Consider the following 21,136-nt stretch of genomic DNA (forward strand, 5'->3'; position numbering starts at 1 on the left):
ACAGTGAATTGATCACAGCCTGGGTGGCCCCAGCACGTGTGGGACCTTGACGTGTTGACAGTGACAATAATCTGATCTTACACTTTGAGGCAGCCACTGGGTGCCAGGAAGCAGTTTTCCTACATGCAATTGGCTGGATTAGCCCGATTTCCTATGGAATGGGGGGGGTTGCAGCTGGCTTGGCACTGGCAACGCCAAAGAAGCCACCCCAAAGGGAGGCAGACCTTGGGAAATAGGGATGAAGAGCAGGTCAGGCTCCCAAATCCACTGCCCACTTTCGCCCACAAGTTTCCAAAGATTTCAAGGAATTTCCTCTGAGTTTCATAACCGGGAAGAGGCTGCCATGGCAGCGGCACAACCCTTATTTGCCGTCAGTGAATCCCCACCGGCCAGTGCCCTGGCAGAAAGATGGCCTCAGCAGTCCCACTGCTCTGGGAATGACTTCTTTTTTTCTGATTTACCTTTGAAAAAGAGGAGGAAAACCACTTTTTTTTTTATTAAGAAAACAAGAAAAGAGCTGCAGATTTCCATATCTTGGCTGAATTGGTAAAACAAAAGGTTTTGAAAAAAATTCCCCAAAAGTCACTTCCAAAAGAGAAAAAAAGAAAAAGGCAAAGCCGTTCCTTCTGCTCTATCTCTAAAAGCAGCACTGAAAAGGGAATAATATAACCCAAAGGTGCATTTTTCCCCTTTCTTGCTATAACCTCACATTTCCCAGCCCCCAGAGGCACTCCAAGATATATTTTGCCCTCAAAACACCTATATTTATGACTGTTTAGGAAGGCAAAAGAATTGCCATGATTCTTTTTTCCCCCCTGCTGCATTTGGCATGAAAAAGACCAAGACTTCCAGGAAATTCTGCAGTTTTGTCTCAAGAAAAAAAAAAAGAAGAAGAAAATAATAAAATTGGCAAGCAGCATTCCATCATAACGCCTAATTGCTTTGAGTATTTTGCAAATAAAATGATGAAATGTGCATACATGCTGCCACCAAATGGAATGGGGACACCTTTTGGGGCACAATCGGGAAAATTTCTCTGAGCAGGATCCATAATTGCATCTTTTCCGTTGCATCAAGCTCAATGGCGTTTTGGGGCCACAACCATGAATCTGGGCAGGGAGATGCTGCTCAGAAGGGGAATGGGAATCAGAGTGGGAGTGGGAATGGAGCACCCTGGGTGCATCTGCAGCACCCTTGGGCCCCATCCTCTCTCCGTGTCGGAGCTCATCCGTATCCCACTTGTCATTTTCCAGACGTTAAGGAAAAAAGGGTTTAATGGCTGTGACAGTCCCGAACCTGACGGCGAGGACTCTATAGACCAGAGCCCCTTGATGGAGGATAAATTCCGCAAAAGCAATGAGGATTTGGACATCCTGTTCAAGCGCTACGGTGTAAGTACCCCTGCTCCGTCCAGGAAAGTTATTTTATTGGCTTCTGGGAGATTTTAGCCTTTGACCAGCCGTGACACCTGGGTGGCATCAGGACAGGGCAGCAAGAAGAGCAAAGCTAGGGTGGAGCACGTTGCTAATTGGCCATTTAAGTGAGCCAAAGTGAGTGTTGCAAGCTATGCACGAGTGCATGCAAGGTTGCAGTGCTCCCTCCTTACTCTGCCTCTCAGCAAGTTTGTTTTGGAGGAGGAGAAGACGGTTTAAGGAATAAGCCCCCCCGGGCAAGCAAAGCTACGAGCAAATGTGCCCTTCAGCCTGCGCCCTGTGCTCAGTCCTCAGTGCCGGCGCCCAACTTCGCCATGCCCGTGACGGTGCCTGTGAGCAGCCAGAGCTCGCTGCAGTTCAGCAACCCCGGCGGCTCCTTGGTGACACAGACGCTGGTGACATCGTCGCTTACGGACCCCCGGCTCCTCTCGCCGCAGCAGCCCCCGCTGCAGAGGAACACGGTGTCCCCGGGGCTGCCGCAGCGGCCGGCGAGCGCAGGTGAGCTCCAAAAAGGCACCCGTGCACTTGCTTTTTGCGGGGGAGCTTCCCAAGAAAAAGGCTTTTCTGCATGCTGCTGGTCCTGCGTGCCAACACGAGGATGCAGCCGCATCCAGTGACCCCAGTGCTGCTTGGAGGAGGGAGAGGGACCCAAGTCTTCCCAGATGCAGGCACCCTCTGGGACCTCTCAAGCCTGATCCCTCTGCCCACACCAGTCTCTCCAAGATGACCTATTTGCATCCTATTCCCTTGGCCATGGCAGAATTCCTGCTCAGAGGAGCCAAGACCTTTTATGTTGTAGGAGCTATTTATTTATTTTCTGTTTTTTTTTTTTTTTTTTTTATTGGGGAGGAGTGGGATGTGGGAACAGATTTAAAACAATGCATTTCAGGCGGGACTGGAGTGCAAGGTTATAGTTTGCAAAGCAAAAGCAGCATTTTGTGAGCTTGCTGCCATCCCAGCACTGCCAGCTGCTCCAGGCTTGGATTTTCCACAGTTTGGATGGAGATTTAGTTGGGGGTGGGTCTGGGATAGCCTTTTGCTCTCTGAGTTTTTCCCATGCTGATCCTGTGCCTCCGCTTGCTTTTCCAGGGGCGATGCTCGGGGGAGACCTGACCAACACGAACGGAGCCTGTCCCAGCCCTGTGGGTAAGTGAGGGCCGAGGGCTCATTAAGCGTTGCCACTAATGAGTCCCTGACCATTAACAAGCTAATAGCATCTCCTCGGCTCTGGACATGGCACATTCAGGAGCCAGCGGCAAAAGGGCTGCGGAGGAGGGTGAAATTAAGTGGCTGCTCCGATAACCCCGTATCGGATGCTGCATCGTGCTGCCTCCGATGGTGCGGAGGCCTTGGGAATAACTACAGCCTCTTCCGGCACTGGCAAGCAGCTGGTGGCCCCAGGAGGAATTTCCCCCTCCGGGATGAGTTTGCAAGGGCTGGAGCCTCTGCTGGGGGGGTTTTGCGGATGGGGGCTCTGCTGGCTCTGGAGCTGGGAAGGACGGAGCAGGGCTGGGGGCCGGCGGCCCCCGCAGCAGCTGCTGTGAGAGCCGCCACAGTGCTTGGCAGGGCCCCTGAATGTCACCATTGACGTCACCGCGGCATTCCCTGCGTTCCTGCCGCCACGTCGGGAAAGGGCCGGGCCGACCCGAGCCGGCCAGCCCCAGCGCTGGGCTGGGATGCGCCGGCGATGGCAAAACCGGGCTGCCTCCGGCCGGGATGCGGAGGCTACTGGGGGGCTTCCTCCTCCTCCTCCATCCTGGCAATCCGGCCTCTGAGTCATCCCCGCTCCGGGCGCCGCTGGCTCCGCTCCGGCTCCGCTCTGGGCTGGATGCCCCAGATCCTGCAAATGTGCCTCCCTGCTCCCGCCCCATGCCGGGCGCAGGCGCTCAGCCCCTGGGCTCTTCCCGGCGCTCTGGCTGTCCCCAGCTCCGCAAGGGCAGCACCGGGAACGCCGCCAGCCCCGGCCGTGTGTCCTCGCCAAGGCCGCTCATCCGCCTCCTGCCGCCCTCCCTCCTCCTTCCTGGCTTCCCGCTTGCTCCGACTGGCCGGAGCGGCCAGAGGGTCTGGCCTGGAGGAGATTCCTCTGGTGGCAGTGCCTGGAGCAGGGATGCCCCTTTCCAAGGCCGAACTGGGAATGGAGGCAGTGGTTTGGTGGATGGGGGGACATTCTCATTCCCAGTCCAGTATGGGAGGACAACCCATAGCACCCCCACGCTGCTGTTCCCGCTCAGCCAGTACCACATCCATCCTAACATCCTCAGGAGTGGGAATAGCCAAGATTCCACTATTCCCACCATCCGAGTGGGAGTCTTTTAAACCTGGGGGCAGATTTCATGCACCTTCACTCTAAGTAAAGACCGAAGCCAGTGGCTGAGTGAGCAGCATCCCAGGACACAACCCGGATTTAGCCCTTCCGGAGCCGGTCCCAGAGTGTCTCTGCCGCAGCCGCTGCGCAGATGCGGTGCTGGTGGATGTGATTAATAATGCAATCAGCGACCTATTTTTTCCCAGTCTAACGTGCAATGAATCCGAGGGCTGAATCCTGGTGATTGCTAAACGCCTTTCTATCTTTGGGGCCTATTCATAAAAAAAAAAAAAAGGAAAAAAACTCTCATCAGAGCAGTAATCTGATCCAATTTATTCCTTTCCTGATGTTCATCAAATCCTTGCCTTTTGCATTTTTTTTCTGCCTTCCCTTTCTTCTCCTTTTTTTCTTCTTTGCACACAAAATCTAAGTGGGGCAGCAGGAGGAGGGACACTCAGATCTTCAGAGGGGCAGCAGGAACCGGATTCGGCTTCAGTGCCACCAAGTGTCCTTAAAATGGTCCTTAAAAGGCGTGTTAGGAGTAGTTACAGCCCTACCATAGGGTCGCTACCGAAGTGGCACAAAGAGCCTTGCTGCAATATCCGTAGCTCACAAAGAGCACGGGCAGCACGTGAGCTAGCTCTGGAGCTATGCCCCATGGCAATGGCATGTGGAGGGGTTGCCCATATACCACCGCAGGGCGCTTGCACCACGTGTCACCTTCCCACCTTTCGTTTTTCCGCAGGGAACGGCTACGTGAGCGCCCGGGCTTCTCCGGGCCTCCTTCCCGTGGCCAACGGCAACAGCCTGGGCAAGGTGATCCCGGCGAAGTCGCCGCCGCCGCCGCCGGCCCCGCAGCTGGCGCCCGGCGGCCGCAAGCCGGACTTGCGCGTCATCACCTCGCAGAGCGGCAAAGGGCTCCTGCACCACCTGGTGAGTGCCCGGCGCGGCCCTGGCCGCCCCGGCGGCGGCCGCAAGCACCCCCCGTGCCCGGGCTCCCGCCTAACGGACCCTCTCGCTTCTCTCCCCGTTGCTCGCGCGGGCAGGCGGAGGACCCCTTGGCTCTGGTGAGTTGTGCGCCTCGCTGCGGCAAAGGGGCCCTCGGCGAGCGCGCGCGCGGCGCCCACAGCCGCTGCATGCCCCTCCGCGAGCCCACGCTTGCCTGCGCCCGCTCCAAGTTGGCAGCCTGGGGCAACCTGGTGCTGCAGGGCGGAGAGGGAATAAATGAGATGCTTTGCTTATTAAGGCTATCATTTAAAGAATGCTCCTGGTGTGCCCACCGAACCTCCTTGCTGCATGGGGACTGTTTTCCGCATTGTTTTCATGCTTCCCCGTGTTGTTTTTATGCTTTTCTGCACCCTCCATGCCCAGCAGCGAAGTGAGCAGCACCTTGCTGGCGATGGTGGCTCTCCTGGCACAGGGTAGCTGGGTGCCTGTGGCCACCAAGAGTCCAAGGGTGCCGCAGGCACCTGAAGGCCCCATCGCAACAAGGTGCAGAGGGCTTTGCCTCGTGGAGCGCGGGAGGAGCAGCTCGGCAAGCAGCGCGGGGAGCATGCAGCAATCCTCCCCCCGCCAGGATTTGCTCCTTCCACATTGCTCGGCCCACGCAGCCGGGCTCCGCGCATGGCAGCAGCTCCCACCCCGAGCACGTGGGTGGGAGCTGAGTCATTTGCCCCTTGGCCGCCGGGCTCAGCCCCTCGCGGCGTTTTTAAGCCAGTTGCAGTGCAAAGCACCGTTCGCCGAGGCTGCCGTGGCCAGCTCGCCCTGGACCGTGCGCATGCGCTTCTGTCATAGCCCGAGCACGCAGCTTGCATGCTCGCCTGGCCTGCACTAGGTGCAATCAAACCCGCATTTCATACCTGGGCTCAGCGTCCTCGTGTCCACTGCAGGGCCTGGCTCTGCAGCCTGGCGCTTGGTCCCGATGGGGCTCTGCTCAGCCACGCGCTTCGCTTAGTGTGCGGGGCAGCGGTCGCCACCTGGCCCGCATGCCAGCGGGACGCAGGCCAGGAAAAACTGCCACCGACGCCCCGGGGCTTTAGCAATTAGCGTCCCGCTAATCGCCTTGCCTGGGTGGCGGGAAGCTGGGCAGTGCCGGAGCACTGCAAACCCAGTGCACGTTGATGCTTTTGCGCTGCAACGGTGGCAGGGACGGGGTTTTGGGCACCCAGTGCCCACCAAGAACCATCATACGTTGCATCAGCAGCATCAGGAGGCTCCGGGATCTGGTGCCGGGTGGGAGGACGTGGCCTTGGGTGATGCCCCAGGCTCCGCAAGCTGACGTGTGACCGTCGGCAGCTCCGGATTAGAGCCAAGCCTCTGGAGTCCGATTTAAATCGGATCAGCAGAGACAGCCCAGATTATCCGTCTTGTAAACAGGGCTGAAGCCGACCCTCCGATCCACCCACGTAACGGCCTGCAAAGCCGGCGGGGGGGAGACTGGCGCAGAGCCGGCCAAGAGCAGGATTTTTCCAGGCGTGCTTGCTAAGGCATGCAGGCCATCAGAGGGGCCTCATCCTGCAGGGTGCTGAGCCCCACTTGGGAGCTTCAGGACGCCCGGGATGCCCAGAGCATCAATCCTACTCGGGCAGCTGCAAGAAGCTCGCCGTGGGGCTGGTTACAGACCCAACGTTTGCTGGGGGTTGTTGACAACCCACCCAAACGGGGACCAGGTGGTAACGGCGTCTCTTTGCCCCCGCAGCAGAACCCGCCGAGGTTGGGCGCCTCGCAAGCGAGCCACTCGCTCACCACGCCGGTTGTTTCTGTGGCTACTCCCAGCCTGCTGACACAGGGGCTGCCCTTCTCGGCCATGCCCACGGCGTACAACACAGGTAAGAAGAGCGCAGGGAGCGCCCAGTACAACACTGGGAACACCAGCCCTGGCTAGCAGGTGGATCCCCGTGGGTGCCGCTCTGACCAAGGCTGGTGCAACCTCCACGGGGGGACGTTTTTGGCAGCCCTGTGCTCTCTTGGCGAGCTTGGGTCCTGGTGGAATCCTCAAAATAGCCTTAAATTGAGCCTTAAGTTGAGGGTGACAGAGCACTGGAACAGGCTGCCCAGGGAGGTTGTGGAGTCTCCTTCTCTGGAGGTCTTCAAAACCCGCCTGGATGCCACCCTGTGCCACATGCTCTAGGTCTGCCTGCTTGAGTGAGAAGGTTGGACTAGATGATCTCTAGAGGTCCCTTCCAACGTTGAATATTTTGTGATTCTGTGATTCAATTTGGTCCTTGCGTGTTGCCTCTGCTCTGCAGCCTGCCCACTGCCCTGCATCGGTGGGAAGCCACTTGCAGAGAGGCTGGCCCCGCTTGGGTCTCCCAGAGCGAGTGGTGGAGGTGGCTGTTGTCACCCTCGGGGCGTCGCAAGCCCCCGAATGGAAGGGCTGGTGCTGGGTGGAGAGCGATGCAGAACCGAACACTTTCGGCTGCCAACCCCCCGAGTGTGTCGAGTGCCCACGAGCAGCCGGGAGCTGTGGACACGTCTGTCAGATGTAGACGGATGAGGAAAGCAGCAGCACTCAGCTGCATGCATTGCTTCTGGGTTGCAAACTGCTCCAGGTTGCACGTGGCTACGGGATGCAAAAGGCTCCAGGATGCAAACAGCTCTGCATTGCAAATGGTTCCACGTGCCTCTGTGTCACCCTGGGGCCACATCCAGCACAGGCAGCACCACTTGCTGACGTGCAGGCGAGGGATGCGGTTTGCCAAAATGGGCTGAAATCACCCAGAAATGGCTCTGGCACCCACACTGAGCTCGCAGAGGACCGCGAACTCAGGCAATGTCCTTGGCTCTTGCATAAAGAAGTTTAGAGGGTGCTTTGGGGTGAAACCTTGGGATTTGGGGGGCGTGGGAACACTTGGCGACGCGCGTGATACGACTGCCTTTTTGCAGATTACCAGCTGACGAGTGCTGAGCTGTCCTCGCTGCCTGCGTTCAGCTCGCCCAGCAGCCTGTCCCTTGGCAGCATCTCCGCCTGGCAGCAGCAGCAGCAGCAGCAGCAGCAACAGCAGCAACAGCAGCAGCAACAGCAGCAGCAACAGCAGCAGCAGCAGCAGCATCTCGTTCCTGTATCCCTGGGCAACTTAATGTAAGTAAAAGTGAGGGCTGCTCACTTGCTGCTGCAAAATACCCGGAGTGAGGCAGTGGGGAAATGCTCTCACATCCAGTGCGGAACTGGGGGAAAAAGTGGAAAAAAAAAAAACCAAATGTGGGTTTTTTTGTCTTGCTTGCCTGCTTAGCCAAGGGAGCCACCTGTCTCCAGCCACCACGCTGAGTGTCACCACCAACGCCAGCGTGAGCATCAAGTCGGAGCCGGTGTCGCCGGGCCGGGAGCGCGGCGCGGGCACGCCGCTGGCCGCCTTCGCCGCGAGCCGCCACGAGCCGCCGGGCCGCTCGCCTGTCGACAGCCTCAGCAGCACGGCGAGCTCGTACGAGGGCAGCGAGCGGGACGAGGGCACGCGGGGCGACTTCGGTGCCACGCTGGGGCTGCTGCGCCCCGCGAGCGACGCCGACGCCGAGAGCCCCGCGGGGAAGCGGCTGCGGCTTGATGCCTGGGTAACATAACCGGGACTGCCCTCCTCCCGCCCTGCCCTTCTCCGTTGCAGTGGCGGGGAGCCCGGGGATGGAGGCGGGAGGATGAGGATGGGGGCAAGAAAGGGATGGAGGGGGATGAGGGTAAACTGCCTGAGAAATAGCTTTAGGGATGGGGGAGTCGTAGGTTTTGGGGAGGGACCCTTCCCTCCAAAAAGGCAGCCCTAGGGATGCTCATCCCTGCAGGGGCTTTGCAGCGGCTGCTTTTCCCAAGGGACGTTGCCCCCCATCCCATTTCTGCAAAATCCACCCGCCTCTGGCAAGCTGCGTGTCCCCAAGGGGGATGTGCTGGTCCCAGTGGCCCATCCAAGGTGATCCCGCGCTGGGCGCCGGGTCCGCAGAGAGCTGGGAACCTGGGGGAGATCGGCAGCGGGGAGGACAAAATACAGTTATTTGTTCTGGAACAAAATTTATAAAGAAATCCCAAATCTCACCTCAAAATCTCGCAGCTCGTTCCCACTTGCTCTGCACAAGAGAAAGCTTTAAATTAGGGGAAAAAAGGGAAAACGCAGTTGGGTTTCTCGTGCCAGGGCAGACGGGCGCTGGTGGCAGAGCAGGGACAACGTTGTGTCCCCATCGCTTGTCCCCTGAAATCACTGCAGCTCTGTGGAGTGATGGAAGTGGGAAACAGCAGCTCTTCCTGCCCAAGCCTTGGCAGATGCTGGGATTTTGACATCATCTGCAGGAGCGGATGCTGGAAGAGCTACAGATGTGTTTGAGGAGGACAGAGGGGAAGAAAAGGGGGAAAAATGGTGCAATTCCCTAAGGGTTGAGGCTTTTAGTCTCTGACCTCACTCTTTTAAAGGAATGTGAGTTCAGTTGATCCTAACGGAATCCTGAAGGTTTGGATGCGCTTTATGTATGGGGTATATATCCCGGTGTTTCTCCTTGGACTGTCCTCCTTGCCAGCCACTATTTTGGCCACTCTGTCCCACTCTCCAGCCCACTTCTCCATCCCTCCGTCCATCCAGACCGCTGCCAGGAGAGGGGGTTTGCTCAGGAATCTTGGGAAGGGTGGGATGGAGCCGCGGGATGCTCCGTCCCAGCGCCCGCTGCTGCCAAATGACAGGAAACCTGCTCAGATGCTCCCTGGTTTTGTTTCTTTTTCCCCACTTTGGGAAAAACCCAGATGCAGTCCCGCGGTTGTCCACAAAATGCAACCAAATCCGTGGTTTTCTAAGCTCTCTTTAAGCCTTTTTAAAAAAAAAAAAGAAAAGAAAAAAAATGCAAAAATTGCCCTCTCCTCCGTCCCCTTCCCTGGGTTTTACTCAACACCGGGATTGGGTGGCTTCATCCAGCAGTGGAATGCCATCCATCTGGGATGATGGAACACTGGGGAATGGCTCCAGGATGGCTCGCACCAGGAGCCACCAGCATCCCGGCCAGGCTCCGACTTCTTTGCACGGCTTTGGAAATTAGGTGGGATTGATGACATCTTTCATCGGTGTCACTTTGGGGTTGTTTTGGGATTTTTTTTTTTTTTGCATCACCAGCCTGCAACGAGGGGAAAGGAAAAGCATGGAAATCCCTCTGGAATGTTTCCTCTCACGCGAGAAGAGCAGTGCAGAGAAATCGTGGAAAAGGCGAGCGAGATCTAAGGGAAGAGACAAAAAAAAGAGAAGAGAAAGGAAACAAACACACACAAAACCCAACCATTTTCACTCATGAATCCACCCCTGATTCCCACGGGAAGCCAGTGGGATACAGCGCGGGACCCGGCTCCCACCAGCAGCATTAACTTCAGCGGCGTCATGAGTTGGGGCTCAATTTGCAGGGGGAACTTATAATTTTGGGGAGAAATTGGGGGTTATTATTATTTTTTCCGTCTGGGTAATTATCCCTTATTTCCCCATGAACTGTCAAATCCAGTAAAACCCCTCCTAATTTTCAAAAGACAACGAGAAGAATGACAATCTTAAGCAACCAACACCCTCCTTTTGTGCTTCTATAAATATGTTTCCGATCTTATATAATTTTATTTCTTGTGCTCATCTGTACTGTTGACAGTTACAATTGTGTATAATTTTTTTTTAATTTTGGATTTTTTTTTTTTTGCGTTGTATAGGGTTTAGTTTTAAAATATATATATTTTTTCCATTTTTTAAAAAGGGGTGTTGCAAAAACAAAAAAAAAAATTGCACGGTTTAAATGACAATAGTTAAAATGCTGCAGTTTTTAGAGATGTGGAAGCAAAATGGAGCTTATTTATTCTCAAAGGCTATAAAGGTGTAAAATGCATGAAGAAAAAGAAAAAAAATACAAAAAAAAAGACAAAAAAGTGTAACCTGAACAAAGTGTAGCGTTAAAAATTTTTAAACGATGCCAAAAAAAAAAAAAAAAAAGAAAAAAAAAAGAAAAACGGCTAATATATTGTGTTTGGGCTAGTTTGCTTTTGTTTTTAATTGTTCCTTTTTTGGAGAATGAAATACAATTGTGTATATTTTCATATAAGAAGTATGCACTGATATGTTTCAAAAATGATATATTACTTTCTAAAAGTGTGGTTACTTACCAAAGTCTGTTTCTGATCTTTCACCTTCCTGAAGTCTCTGTGGATCCTCGGAGTTGGCGGCCTCCAGGGCTGAATGCAAACCCTGCTGCCGGCGTCAGTAGGTTTTTTGGGGAAATTTTTTGCATTTCTTCTTTTGCAAAATTCTGCAAACATGCGGCTGGTTCAGGCCCTGTCTGTATAATTGTGCTTTTGGGGGGGAATGGGGGTTTTTCCTCATGGGAATTTGCATGGGCTGCTGTGGGAATTGCCTGAGATTTGCAGTGTTGCTGCGGCACAATATTCCCGAGGGATGCAGGGCAAGGATGTAGCAGGCTGGACAAAAAACAAAGCAAATTTCCCCCCGAGCGTCATCAGCATTTGCCATTTTGGGGAGAAAAAGGGCAGAAAGGGTTTCACAGGGGCTCAGTCCTGCCTGCTTGGAGTGATGGGGCTTTGCTTACCCTTGGCATGGGAAAAGGGAGCGGAGATGCACGGGAAGCCTCAAAAAGAGCAAAATGGGGATTTTTGCAAAAGGGTATTTGCAGGACAAGCTCATGTATGACGTTTTGCAGAACGTGATTTTTACGAAAAGCACCGTTTTTTTGCAAAAGCAGACAGCAACAGAGGGGGAAAAAAAAAAGAGAAAAGAAAGAAAGAAATCCGTGTTTTGCTTGAAAATTCCCCCCTGCTTTTTATTATTATTTTCCATTGCTTTGGTGAAAGAATTTCACTTTTCTTCCCTTCACTGCTGCTCCTACTCTTTCTTCTTCCTTTTTTTAATGCAAATTCTCAACACCTAAAATGAGTATTATGTTTTTGCTACCTCCAGTGCCCGCAAGCCATGCCTGGGATGCAAGAGGATCTTTGCCCTTTTTTCCCTGCTCTTTTCTCCAGAAATCCTGTCCCTTTTGCCCTTTTCTCTCTGCTCTGTCACCTATAGTTTTTTCCCTGGCTGCTGTAACTGTAAATAGCAAGTTTCACTATGTTAGCAATGGTAACAGTATGGGGGAAAAAATGGGTTTTTTTTTGTCGTCGTTTTTGTTGTTGTATTGATATGAAATGAGATTATATTTTTGTCAGAGTATGTTGTAATAATACCGATTTGAACACAGCCAGGACTGTATTTCTTGGGTTTTTCCCTCAACTTCTTGTGTCTCCAGCCCCCACTTCCCTCCTGGTTCTTGATGGAGCAGAGAGTTAGGCCTGAGTGAAAGGCTGTTTTTTCACTAGAATCCCCCCAAAATAACCCCTTGGGGTGGCTGCTGGGTTGCAAAAATCACTATTTTTTGCCCCAAGAGTGATGCCTTTTTTAATGTTACTTTCCCTGAGCTGAATTCTTCCCTCTGCCCTTGTAACTCTGATAGAACCAATGTATGTTGAGGCGTAGAATAGACCCTGTAAAGGAAGCACTAAAAAAGAAAAAAAATAGAACATAATAAATAAATAAATATCCCTCCCCAAGCTACCTATATTACAGTTAGTCAAACCCCTTATGTGTCCCAGCCCGTCTGGATGGTCACAGGCAGCCCTTGTCCCTCCCTCTCCCAGGAGAGAAGTGACAAGAAAATAAAATGAAAAATAAAGAAATGTGCACTTCCCCCTCAGTGGTTTTATTTATTGTTTCGAGAAGCAATTCAAAAATAGGCTGTGTATCTATAAATATATATTATATATATATTTGTAGCCTCTTTTTCCCCCCTAATGCTGCTCCATGTGTACGTATGTGGGTGGCTGCGTGAGTCACGGGATGCTGCACTCATGGGTGGTGGCGACGCTGAGCTCTGGCAAACTCACATCAAGAGTTGCCCCTCAGTTCGGGGCCCATCCTGCCCCCATCGACAATCAGCGGCTCCTTCCATTTTTTTTTCTATATTCTTTTTTTTTTTTTTTTTTTGCCTTTCGGGGACACGTTATTGTATAATCCACAATAAGGGAAAAGGGGGGAAAAAGAAAAGATTAAAAAAGAATTACCATTAAAAAAAAAATCTTAAGAGTTTTGTTTGGAAACTCACTTATATTTGTTGTAAAGAGGTTTACTATTAAAAAGGGAAAAAAAAAAAAAAAAAAAGATACCCGTTTCTGATAATTTTCTCTGCCTCCTGCTTTTTCTTGCCCAGCCTTCTCATCCTGCCGTGAGAGTGGGGTGGTTTCGCGGGTGGTTTTGCCCCGGGGCCGAGTCCCCTTGGCTCGCCGGGCTCCGAGGGAGGTGACCCCGCTGTCCCCTCCGCGCGCTGCTCTCGCCTTGGTGGCCCCTAGAGGGCACCCCCCGCTCGCAGTCGAGCCCGGAGCCTTTCGGCAAGGGCAACGGGAGGGAAAAGTGGAAAAATAATTAAAAAAAAAAAAATAATAAAAAATAATAAAAAATGATGGGTGAAAATCAAGCGCACCCCGGGAAGGAGTCGGGTCCCGCACGCACGCGGAGCCCTTTTTTTTTTTTTGCAAATTTTTTTTTTGCATTATTAAAAACAAGCATTGATCAATAATAATCCGACGCGCCCCTCCGCACCTGCATTTTCCTTCTCTTCCTTTTTGCTGCTTTTCTTGGTTTTCCTTCAAATCGCGCTTTTTCGCTCCGCGGTGCTGTTGCCTCCCGGCACGGCCGCGAGGTGGCGGCAGAGCGCGGCACGGCGGCTGATTGACATCTGTCAATCAATGCATCCTAGTGCTGCAGTTTTGCTGGGAGCGAGAGATTGGAGGCGGTTTCATGGCTCCCTTGGGGAATCATCCCGAAGTGCCCATTTTTCCTATTCCAGGTGGCTCCATGCTGCCGGCATGTGTGACCTCCCTGGCGCAGAGCACCGTTTTTGTCACGTTTGCCCCCAGAAAAGGCTCCCCCTACCATGAGCTCCAGTGACTGATTTGAATTCCTTGGGAAGAAACAAAAACACATCAACAGATCTTCATCTGCCATCGCTTGGCTGACCCGCAGTGTGCGAGCATCAATATGGGGAGCCTGCAGGATTTGCACCCATGGAGATGAGAGGAGGACCTGGACCTTGCACGGCTTTCAATCTGTGCAGATCCGGGAAGACAGATTTGGAGTTGTCAGGGGGCGCGCAGAATTTTTTGGCAGTTTTTTTTGGAAAGCACCATCCCCATGCGGCAGGAGCTGATGGGTTCTGCATTGAGCGTTTGCCCTCCCGGAGCTGGGGCAAGCTGAAGATGTAAATAAAAAGAGTTTAGCCAAAGGCATTTTCCAAAATAGTGACAAGGCTATTGGTATCGCAGCTCCCTTTGGTGATGGAAGAGCATCCTGTACAAGCACGCAGGGAGCTGCAACTGGACCCAACCACAAGCTCCCACTGCTCCCTGCCAGTTTGTGTTACAAACCACCCCGCTCAAACTTTGAAGTCGACTTAAACAACAGCAACGGAATTATATGCCTGGTATAAATCTTTAATCAGAACATGTTTTTTCTCCCTCAGAGCCTGCACTGCTGTGTACAATCAGAGCGCAAATCAAAAGAAAGCTGAGTAAATTATTCATTGGGAAGCTATTGCTGCGTTCGCTGCATGTGAGGGCCGGGTGCTGGCCGTGTTGGGGCTGTTAATATTCAACTCGGGGAGTCGCGCGGTGGCCGCGACATCAAAACATAGGCCTAAATGGCCCAACTGCAACCTTGACTTTGCACAACTTTGAGCAATTCCCTCCTGCAAGTTGAGAGCGATTCCAAGGGAAAAAGTCACCAAAAAGACATGGAATGGGGTGAACGGGCTGCAAGCGTTCCACACCGAGCCTTATTTTCTCTTCCTATCAAGCATCCTCCGATAAATTTGCCGATGGGAAAGGCTTTTGGATGGGTAGGGGCACACACCAGGGTTGTGCCTGCTCAAGAAGGGGCTTTGCTCCCTGCATCCCTCTGGGCCACGCACTTCGCCACCTCCGTGGGCTATTTCTAAGCAAGCATCGCCATACAAAGGCAGCCCTGTGGAGAGCCTGGCACGGGCTTTACTGAGAGATCTAAACATTTAGGCAGAGTTGCCAAAGCTGCTCAGAAAATAGCACAGAATATACCGGGGTGGGGGGAAGTATTACTATTATTGCTATTATTATTATTGTTGTTATTAATAATGCTATTATTATTATCGTCTTCATCATCGCTGTCTTTGTCATTGCTATTATTATTTAAGGAAAGCTTGGGTCTGTGTGTTGATAACTTTGGCACAGCTCGTTGCTGGCTGTCTTTAGCACAAACAGAAACCTCTTTCAATTTGGTGTTCTTTTTTTTTTTTTTTTTTTTTTTTTTCGTTTTTCTCTCTTTTTCGAGTCATGCTCCATGGCAAAAACTACAAAAATACATTTTCAATAAATAAATAAATAAATAAATAAATAAATAAATAAATAAATGAGGCAGAGCCAGGTCGAGACCTCTCTGTTAACAACCCGCCGCCTCATCCTCTGAGTCTAAAGGAGCAGGAGGATTTTGCAGGGGTGGGAATGGGGGATGGAAAAAATAATGGATCATTTTCCCATTTACCCGTGATTCAAGGATTAATAACTAATCCCATCAAAGGACATCTGCTTAGATTGTTCCTTGTCAGTGGAGGTAAATAGAGCCTTTTAGTCCTCAGACCTAAACTCCTCAGAGATTATTGTGCCCAGGGAACCTCCTACAAGCACTCGCTTTCTCTCCTGCTCCTGCTGCGATAACCCCGGAGGGAGAAAGCAAACTTTGCAGGGCCCTGCACAGAAAGGTTATTTGCTAGAATTTAGGGGTTTTTCTTTTTTTTTTTTTTTAATGCAAGACCAGCTAAGCCGAGCCTCTTGCCTGCTATTAAGGCTGGGGTATAACAGGGAGCATCGTCCTGCCTCCCAGGACCTTTGCCCCGTGCCAAGAACTTGGCCCCGTCTCTCCTACTGCTGTGGTGGTGCAAGGATTAAAGGAAAGAAATTTGGGGAATAAGAAATGATTCGCATCTGGGATTTGGCCCCAAGCTTTTCAAGTGGTGGGGAAGCTCGTGGTGGGAGATGGGCCTGGATGGGAGCAGGGGGCTGAGCCAAGCGCTGCAGAAGGGACCAGCAGGAATATGGATAAAATACGGAAAAGGAAGGTTTGGGGACAAAGTGGCTTTTTCCTGAGTCCCCTGAACCATGCAGCAGTCTTGCCCACAATAACACCGTAAGCACCAGGGAATTCCCAAGCCCTAGCACAAATTTTCCCCAATAGGAGCTTGTGGGGATGCCAGGAGCAGCACAAGGACACGGGGAGACCAGGGTTTACCAGGGGAGGGAAGTGACAGATTGGCCACGGAGCTCGGCTCGTGCTGAAAATAGGCACCACACGATCATGCCGTGCAGCTTGCGGGACGCATGCGAGTGCCACACGTTGACTCATTATAGGCATTGCAGAACAGCTAAAATTAGATTTTTTCCCCTGTTTTTTCTTTTGCTTTTTTTTTTCCTGCCAGAACATTTCTGTGCGGCTCCTCCATGAATACCCATGGATTTTGCTGTTGCTTTGGGAATGTTTCCTTGGAGAAACAACTTGCTGCTCCAGGCTCAAATTGCAAAGACAACTGCAAATTGGGGTCACAAACCCCAAATTTAAAAAATTTAAAAAAAAGAAAAACAAAAAAAGTCTGCAAGGTAGCCCCGGTGGCACCTTTGCCCTCCAGCCCCGTGACCCTGATGCCTCCCTAATCCTGACTCCACTCACAGCGCCGGCGCAGGGAACAAATGAAGGCAAAAACAGTGGGAATTCAAAAGGAGCAATGCTGAATTAAACCATGGCAATTTCCCGTATTTTCTCCTGCTTAAAGGTGCACGCTGGGAATGTTTAAATATCCTTGTTATCCCCTTCAATACCTAGTGGAGGGGGTTTATTTTAATGAGCAGGGCTGTAATCAGGCCACGATCGTGCCAGGCATCCCTTAGGAGCGAGCGGCGCTCTCCAAAAGAGCTGTCCAGCTTCCAGGCAAAATCCTGTGATGCAGAAGAAAAAGCACCTGCTGACATGAAGGCTTTGGGCAGCCACGCTGGGATTTTCCTGGGATTTTGCTGATTTACCTGGGATTTTCCCATTTTTCCTGGGAGCAAGCAGAGGTTTCCTTCCTGGTATGGAAAAAGGGAGGATTGTTTTAGTTGTTGTGGCTATTGTTGATATTATTGCTGTTGTTCTTATTGTTGGTGTTGCTATTATTGCTGCTGCTGGCTTGGGAAGGAGACGGCGAGTCGGAAATTGGGATCACATCACATTTTGGGTCAACACTCCTCAGTATAAATGAGTTTGCTTGTGGTCAGGCTCCAACTGCCTTCCCTCCCAGGCTGTGCAGGCAATTCTGAAGGCATCAAGTTGCAGCTCTGTTTGGGGGAGAACTGTTAATATTTTGGGCCAAGATTTTGGGAAAACTTGCACCATCTCGTAGGAAGGAACCAAGCAGGCAGGTACCCAGAGAAGGTGGCTGGCACTGAGGGTTCAGGGTGGGCAAGAGCACCAAGAGTTCATGGACAACCCTGTTGAGGGTGTTTATAGATAAATAAGCACCTATGGTCTGTCTAGAGTTACATGTGTTTGTGCAAGCAAAAAAAAGTAAAAAAAAAAAAAAAAAAGAGGGAAAGAAAAAAAAAAGAAAGATAAATTTCTTTTCTGAACCATCTATGACTTTTTTTTTTTTTTTGGAGCTCAAACGTCTTCCAAATGCAGCCTCTCTGATCCAGCAAATGGAAAGAGAAGGATTTCCCTTAAAAATCCCGACAGGGATCATGTGGCTTCATTTTGGTCTGGTGTCCTGCTGGTTCCATGTGCCCGTGGCCTCCACAGATGGGTCTGGGTCCAGATCTGCAAGCATCCAGGTGTGACCCAGAGTACATGCATGCACAGCCCGCACGCGTGTCACACCCTGCCTGCGCATCGCATGGTGGCAAGCACGCCGCAAGCATGCACGTGTTGCATGCATGCTGATGCTCAATGCACACGCTAGATGCATAGGCCCTGCCTATGTATATACATACATGCATATATATATATATATATATTTTTTTTTTAATTTTAAATCAATTTTGGGCGGAGCTGCAGCAGCACTGGCAGGTCGGCGGGTGCGAGCTCCTGGTGCCTGCACATAGTGCGGGGGTGGCACGGGACAGCAGGATGACACCCTGTGCCCAGAGGGCAGAGAAACCCCTCCCTGCTCTCCAGGGTGAAAATCTACCTCTTGCTGTCGGAGATTACCCCTTTCCTGCAGCCCTGAATCAGTTCACTTTTATATATATAAATATAAATATATGCATTTTATAAATATATATATTTTATTTATATATATATATATACACACACACACACATATAGATAGATAATGCCTGTTTTCCTTAAAAAACCCTCTTTAATTGGCTACCCTGCAAATAACTAATGCTTTAGGAAAAAATATATATATATATGGATGTATGTGTGTGTGTGTGTATATGATTTTGGGGGGGGATATGTGTATATATATATATAATATATATAATATATATAATATATATAATATATATAATGTGAAATGATGCAAGTAGTAAAAAACTCTTCAGCTCCAGACTTCACAGTGGGGGCTCTGAGCTGCCGTCTAAAAACCTTGGAGGAGTTTCTCTCTTTTTTCCTCCTTCCGTAACTGTTGTTCTTTAAAGTGCAATGTGAGGGGGGGAAAAAAAAAGGTAAAAAAAAAAAAAAAAAGATAAAACAAATCTATGTAAGGAAAAATAGAATAAAAATAAATAAAGTGCAATGAGTGTGGACACACATCACCTTCATCTCACTGGCGATCTTCCTCTCAAGACAAAAAGCCGCTACTTTTTTTATTTGTTAGTTTGGAGGAAGGGGAAAAATAATAATAATTGCTCTTCTTTAGCATAATCTTGTGAGTGAAGCTACCTTCTGCACTCGCAGACAGTCAAAGGATGCCTGGTGTTCTCCTGCCTGGAATGGAGATTTTTGCAGGGAAAATGCTTCATCCCGATGGTCCCCGGGAATTGCGAATTTGCCAGGAGACGGGGAGCCGAACCAGTGTGGGTCTTTTTGTTCTTTTTTTTCCCTTTTCAAGCAGTGCTCTCTGCATTTCGCTAAGCACGGCAGTTTTACGGAAACTAGCGGGTCTGCTCCAAGAATAGAAATCAGGACTGCTTCAAGATTTAAAATAAGGAAATGAAATGTCCGGCGGGGAATGCTGCTTCAGCCTCTAGCCATAGAGGCTATCTGGCTGTACCGACCCCTCCGAAATAAATAAAAGGACAGCATAAATCCGCACAGCTCGGGAATTAAGGAGGGATGGCGTTGAAGAATGCGGAGAGGAGAGATCTGACCGGGGCTGGGGAAAGTAGCTCGCTTGCAAAATTCAAGCACAGAACGGGTTCCTCCCTCCTCCAGCTGATAATAAAATAAAATAAAATAAAATAAAATAAAATAAAATAAAATAAAATAAAATAAAATAAAATAAAATAAAATAAAATAAAATAAAATAAAATAANATAAAATAAAATAAAATAAAATAAAATAAAATAAAATAAAATAAAATAAAATAAAATAAAATAAAATAAAATAAAATAAAATAAAATAAAATAAACCCTCACGGTTACCTTTTTCTCGCTAGCCCCGGGTGAGGGCGGGGCAAGCGGGCGAAAGGGCTTTGCAAAGAGCCGCAACACAACTGAGACTCCAAGCAGCGTGTTGCTTCTTGCACTTGCCTGAAATTTAGCCTGGTTGCAAAAAACTCCTCACTCGTTACAGTCCTCTGGGCATTTTTGCTCATTTTGCCTTTTATTTTTTTAATTTTTAATCATCATTATTTTATTTAAACCAGTCAAAATTGCTTAGAAGAAAGAATCTATTCCTGATATCATTTCATTATAGTTATTTTAAGGTTTGGCTGGCTGATAAGATGGAGCAAATTTTACCCAATCGCTGCTAAAAAAAAAAATCCAAAATAGGGAAGAATTTGAGTCCTATTCCAAGAGTGCAGTGTTCCTATTTTAGCGGCTTTAATGGGCTTTAACGGCCTATTAAGGTTTGTGGAAAGAGGCAAACAAAGTCTTTTCGCAGCTAGAGGCCGGGGAAGCACGACACCGATCATATCTTCAAAAAATGCGATCGTCGAAGCTGGCACTGTCAGCGCCACTTCCCTCTGATGGGCACTCCGGAGGAAAATCTACTCCCCTGCATCGTCTCTGGAGCTGCACATCCAATTTTGATCCGTACTCAATAAATACCAGGGGGGACTTGGCTGCTAATCTCTGCTTTCTAAGAAAAACAAAACAAAATAAAACAAACAAACGAAAAAACCGACAGCGCTTATAAAACCGTAGGTAACTCGCTTGCAACAAGCGAGCTAGCGGCGGAGTATGCGCGCCGGCGAAGTGTGGGATTGTCGGTTTAAAAAAAAATCTCGCAAATTAACAATTATCTTTAAAATAATCCCCATATAGAGGGAATGGGACCATCCCCTGCACCCGAAGAGATGCACTCATTTTTTTGCTGCCAGGATGAGGGCTGGGAGTTCTTTGCCTCTTGCAATAGCTCCTGATGCCTTAAAAGTGGCATTTTCTCAAGATTTTTTTTTTTCCGGTATCCAACCTGCAGATCTGACATGTCCGCGGGTGCTGCCTGTGGTCGGGACTGCAAGATATTGAAGCCACATTTCATATATATTTAAGCTGTAGATATATATACACACACACATATATAAAAACAATCTGGCGACAACACGCACGCTCGTCAGAAGAGGAGCGTGTCCTGCCCCATGTCGCCTGCGGTGACTTACGCCTAATTAGAGGCGTGATTCGAAGCACTCTGGAGGGGCCCAGGCGAGCGGGGGTATCCGGAGGGTTGCTTTTGGTGGTCCCGGCTTCCCACCGCCTCCGGCTCCCTCGAAAACTCCCAAATGCCTCGAGATCCATTTTTTGTTCCCCTCTCCATTTATCTTCCCTATTTTGCCCCAGGTCTTCCCTCTCCCCATCTCACATCCCCCCGATTTTCAAGAGCAGAAATAGGCAGCGATTTCATCGCCTCGCTAAGAAACGCTCAGTGCAATTCCGTGGCTGGGGTAGAAGGGTTGTCGCATTTGCATATATGCTAATGAGCGTCTAATTGCCAGGCTGCTGCGCTTTGCTGATCGGGTTCTCGAAATACACGTGTTAAGGAAGCCTTGAAATCTCGCCGCTTCCCTCCCCCTCGCAGCATCCCCCCCTCGCCCCGCCTTTTCCTTCTGCCTTGGCGAACCCCCCTCGCGCTGGAGTGCGCCCCGTATTTGCATGGGAACTTTTTCTTTCTTTCTTTCTTTCTTTCTTTCTTTCTTTCTTTCTTTCTTTCTTTCTTTCTTTCTTTCTTTCTTTCTTTCTTTCTTTCTTTCTTTCTTT

General features: G+C 50.2%; 1 protein-coding gene across 3 annotated transcripts in view; it reads left to right on the forward strand.

Moving 5' to 3' along the window:
- The window catches only part of MEF2D (myocyte enhancer factor 2D), a 13,793-nt gene extending 2,837 nt beyond the window's left edge, over positions 1 to 10,956 (forward strand). Inside the window, exons 3-10 of one of the 3 annotated variants that reach the window (XM_026043189.1) lie at positions 1,254 to 1,391; positions 1,721 to 1,931; positions 2,523 to 2,579; positions 4,484 to 4,671; positions 4,785 to 4,805; positions 6,437 to 6,566; positions 7,624 to 7,819; positions 7,971 to 10,956. In XM_026043189.1, the coding sequence (XP_025898974.1) occupies positions 1,254 to 1,391; positions 1,721 to 1,931; positions 2,523 to 2,579; positions 4,484 to 4,671; positions 4,785 to 4,805; positions 6,437 to 6,566; positions 7,624 to 7,819; positions 7,971 to 8,295 (1,266 nt within the window). In that variant the 3' untranslated portion in view covers positions 8,296 to 10,956. The remainder of the gene's footprint in view (positions 1 to 1,253; positions 1,392 to 1,720; positions 1,932 to 2,522; positions 2,580 to 4,483; positions 4,672 to 4,784; positions 4,806 to 6,436; positions 6,567 to 7,623; positions 7,820 to 7,970) is intronic. The other 2 variants (XM_026043190.1, XM_026043191.1) reach the window with 2 other exon arrangements.
- The last annotated feature ends 10,180 nt before the right edge of the window (positions 10,957 to 21,136 follow it).

This window comes from Nothoprocta perdicaria, unplaced genomic scaffold, assembly GCF_003342845.1.
Source record: "Nothoprocta perdicaria isolate Ctin4 unplaced genomic scaffold, notPer1 scaffold_323, whole genome shotgun sequence".
Classification (NCBI taxonomy): Eukaryota; Metazoa; Chordata; class Aves; order Tinamiformes; family Tinamidae; genus Nothoprocta; species Nothoprocta perdicaria.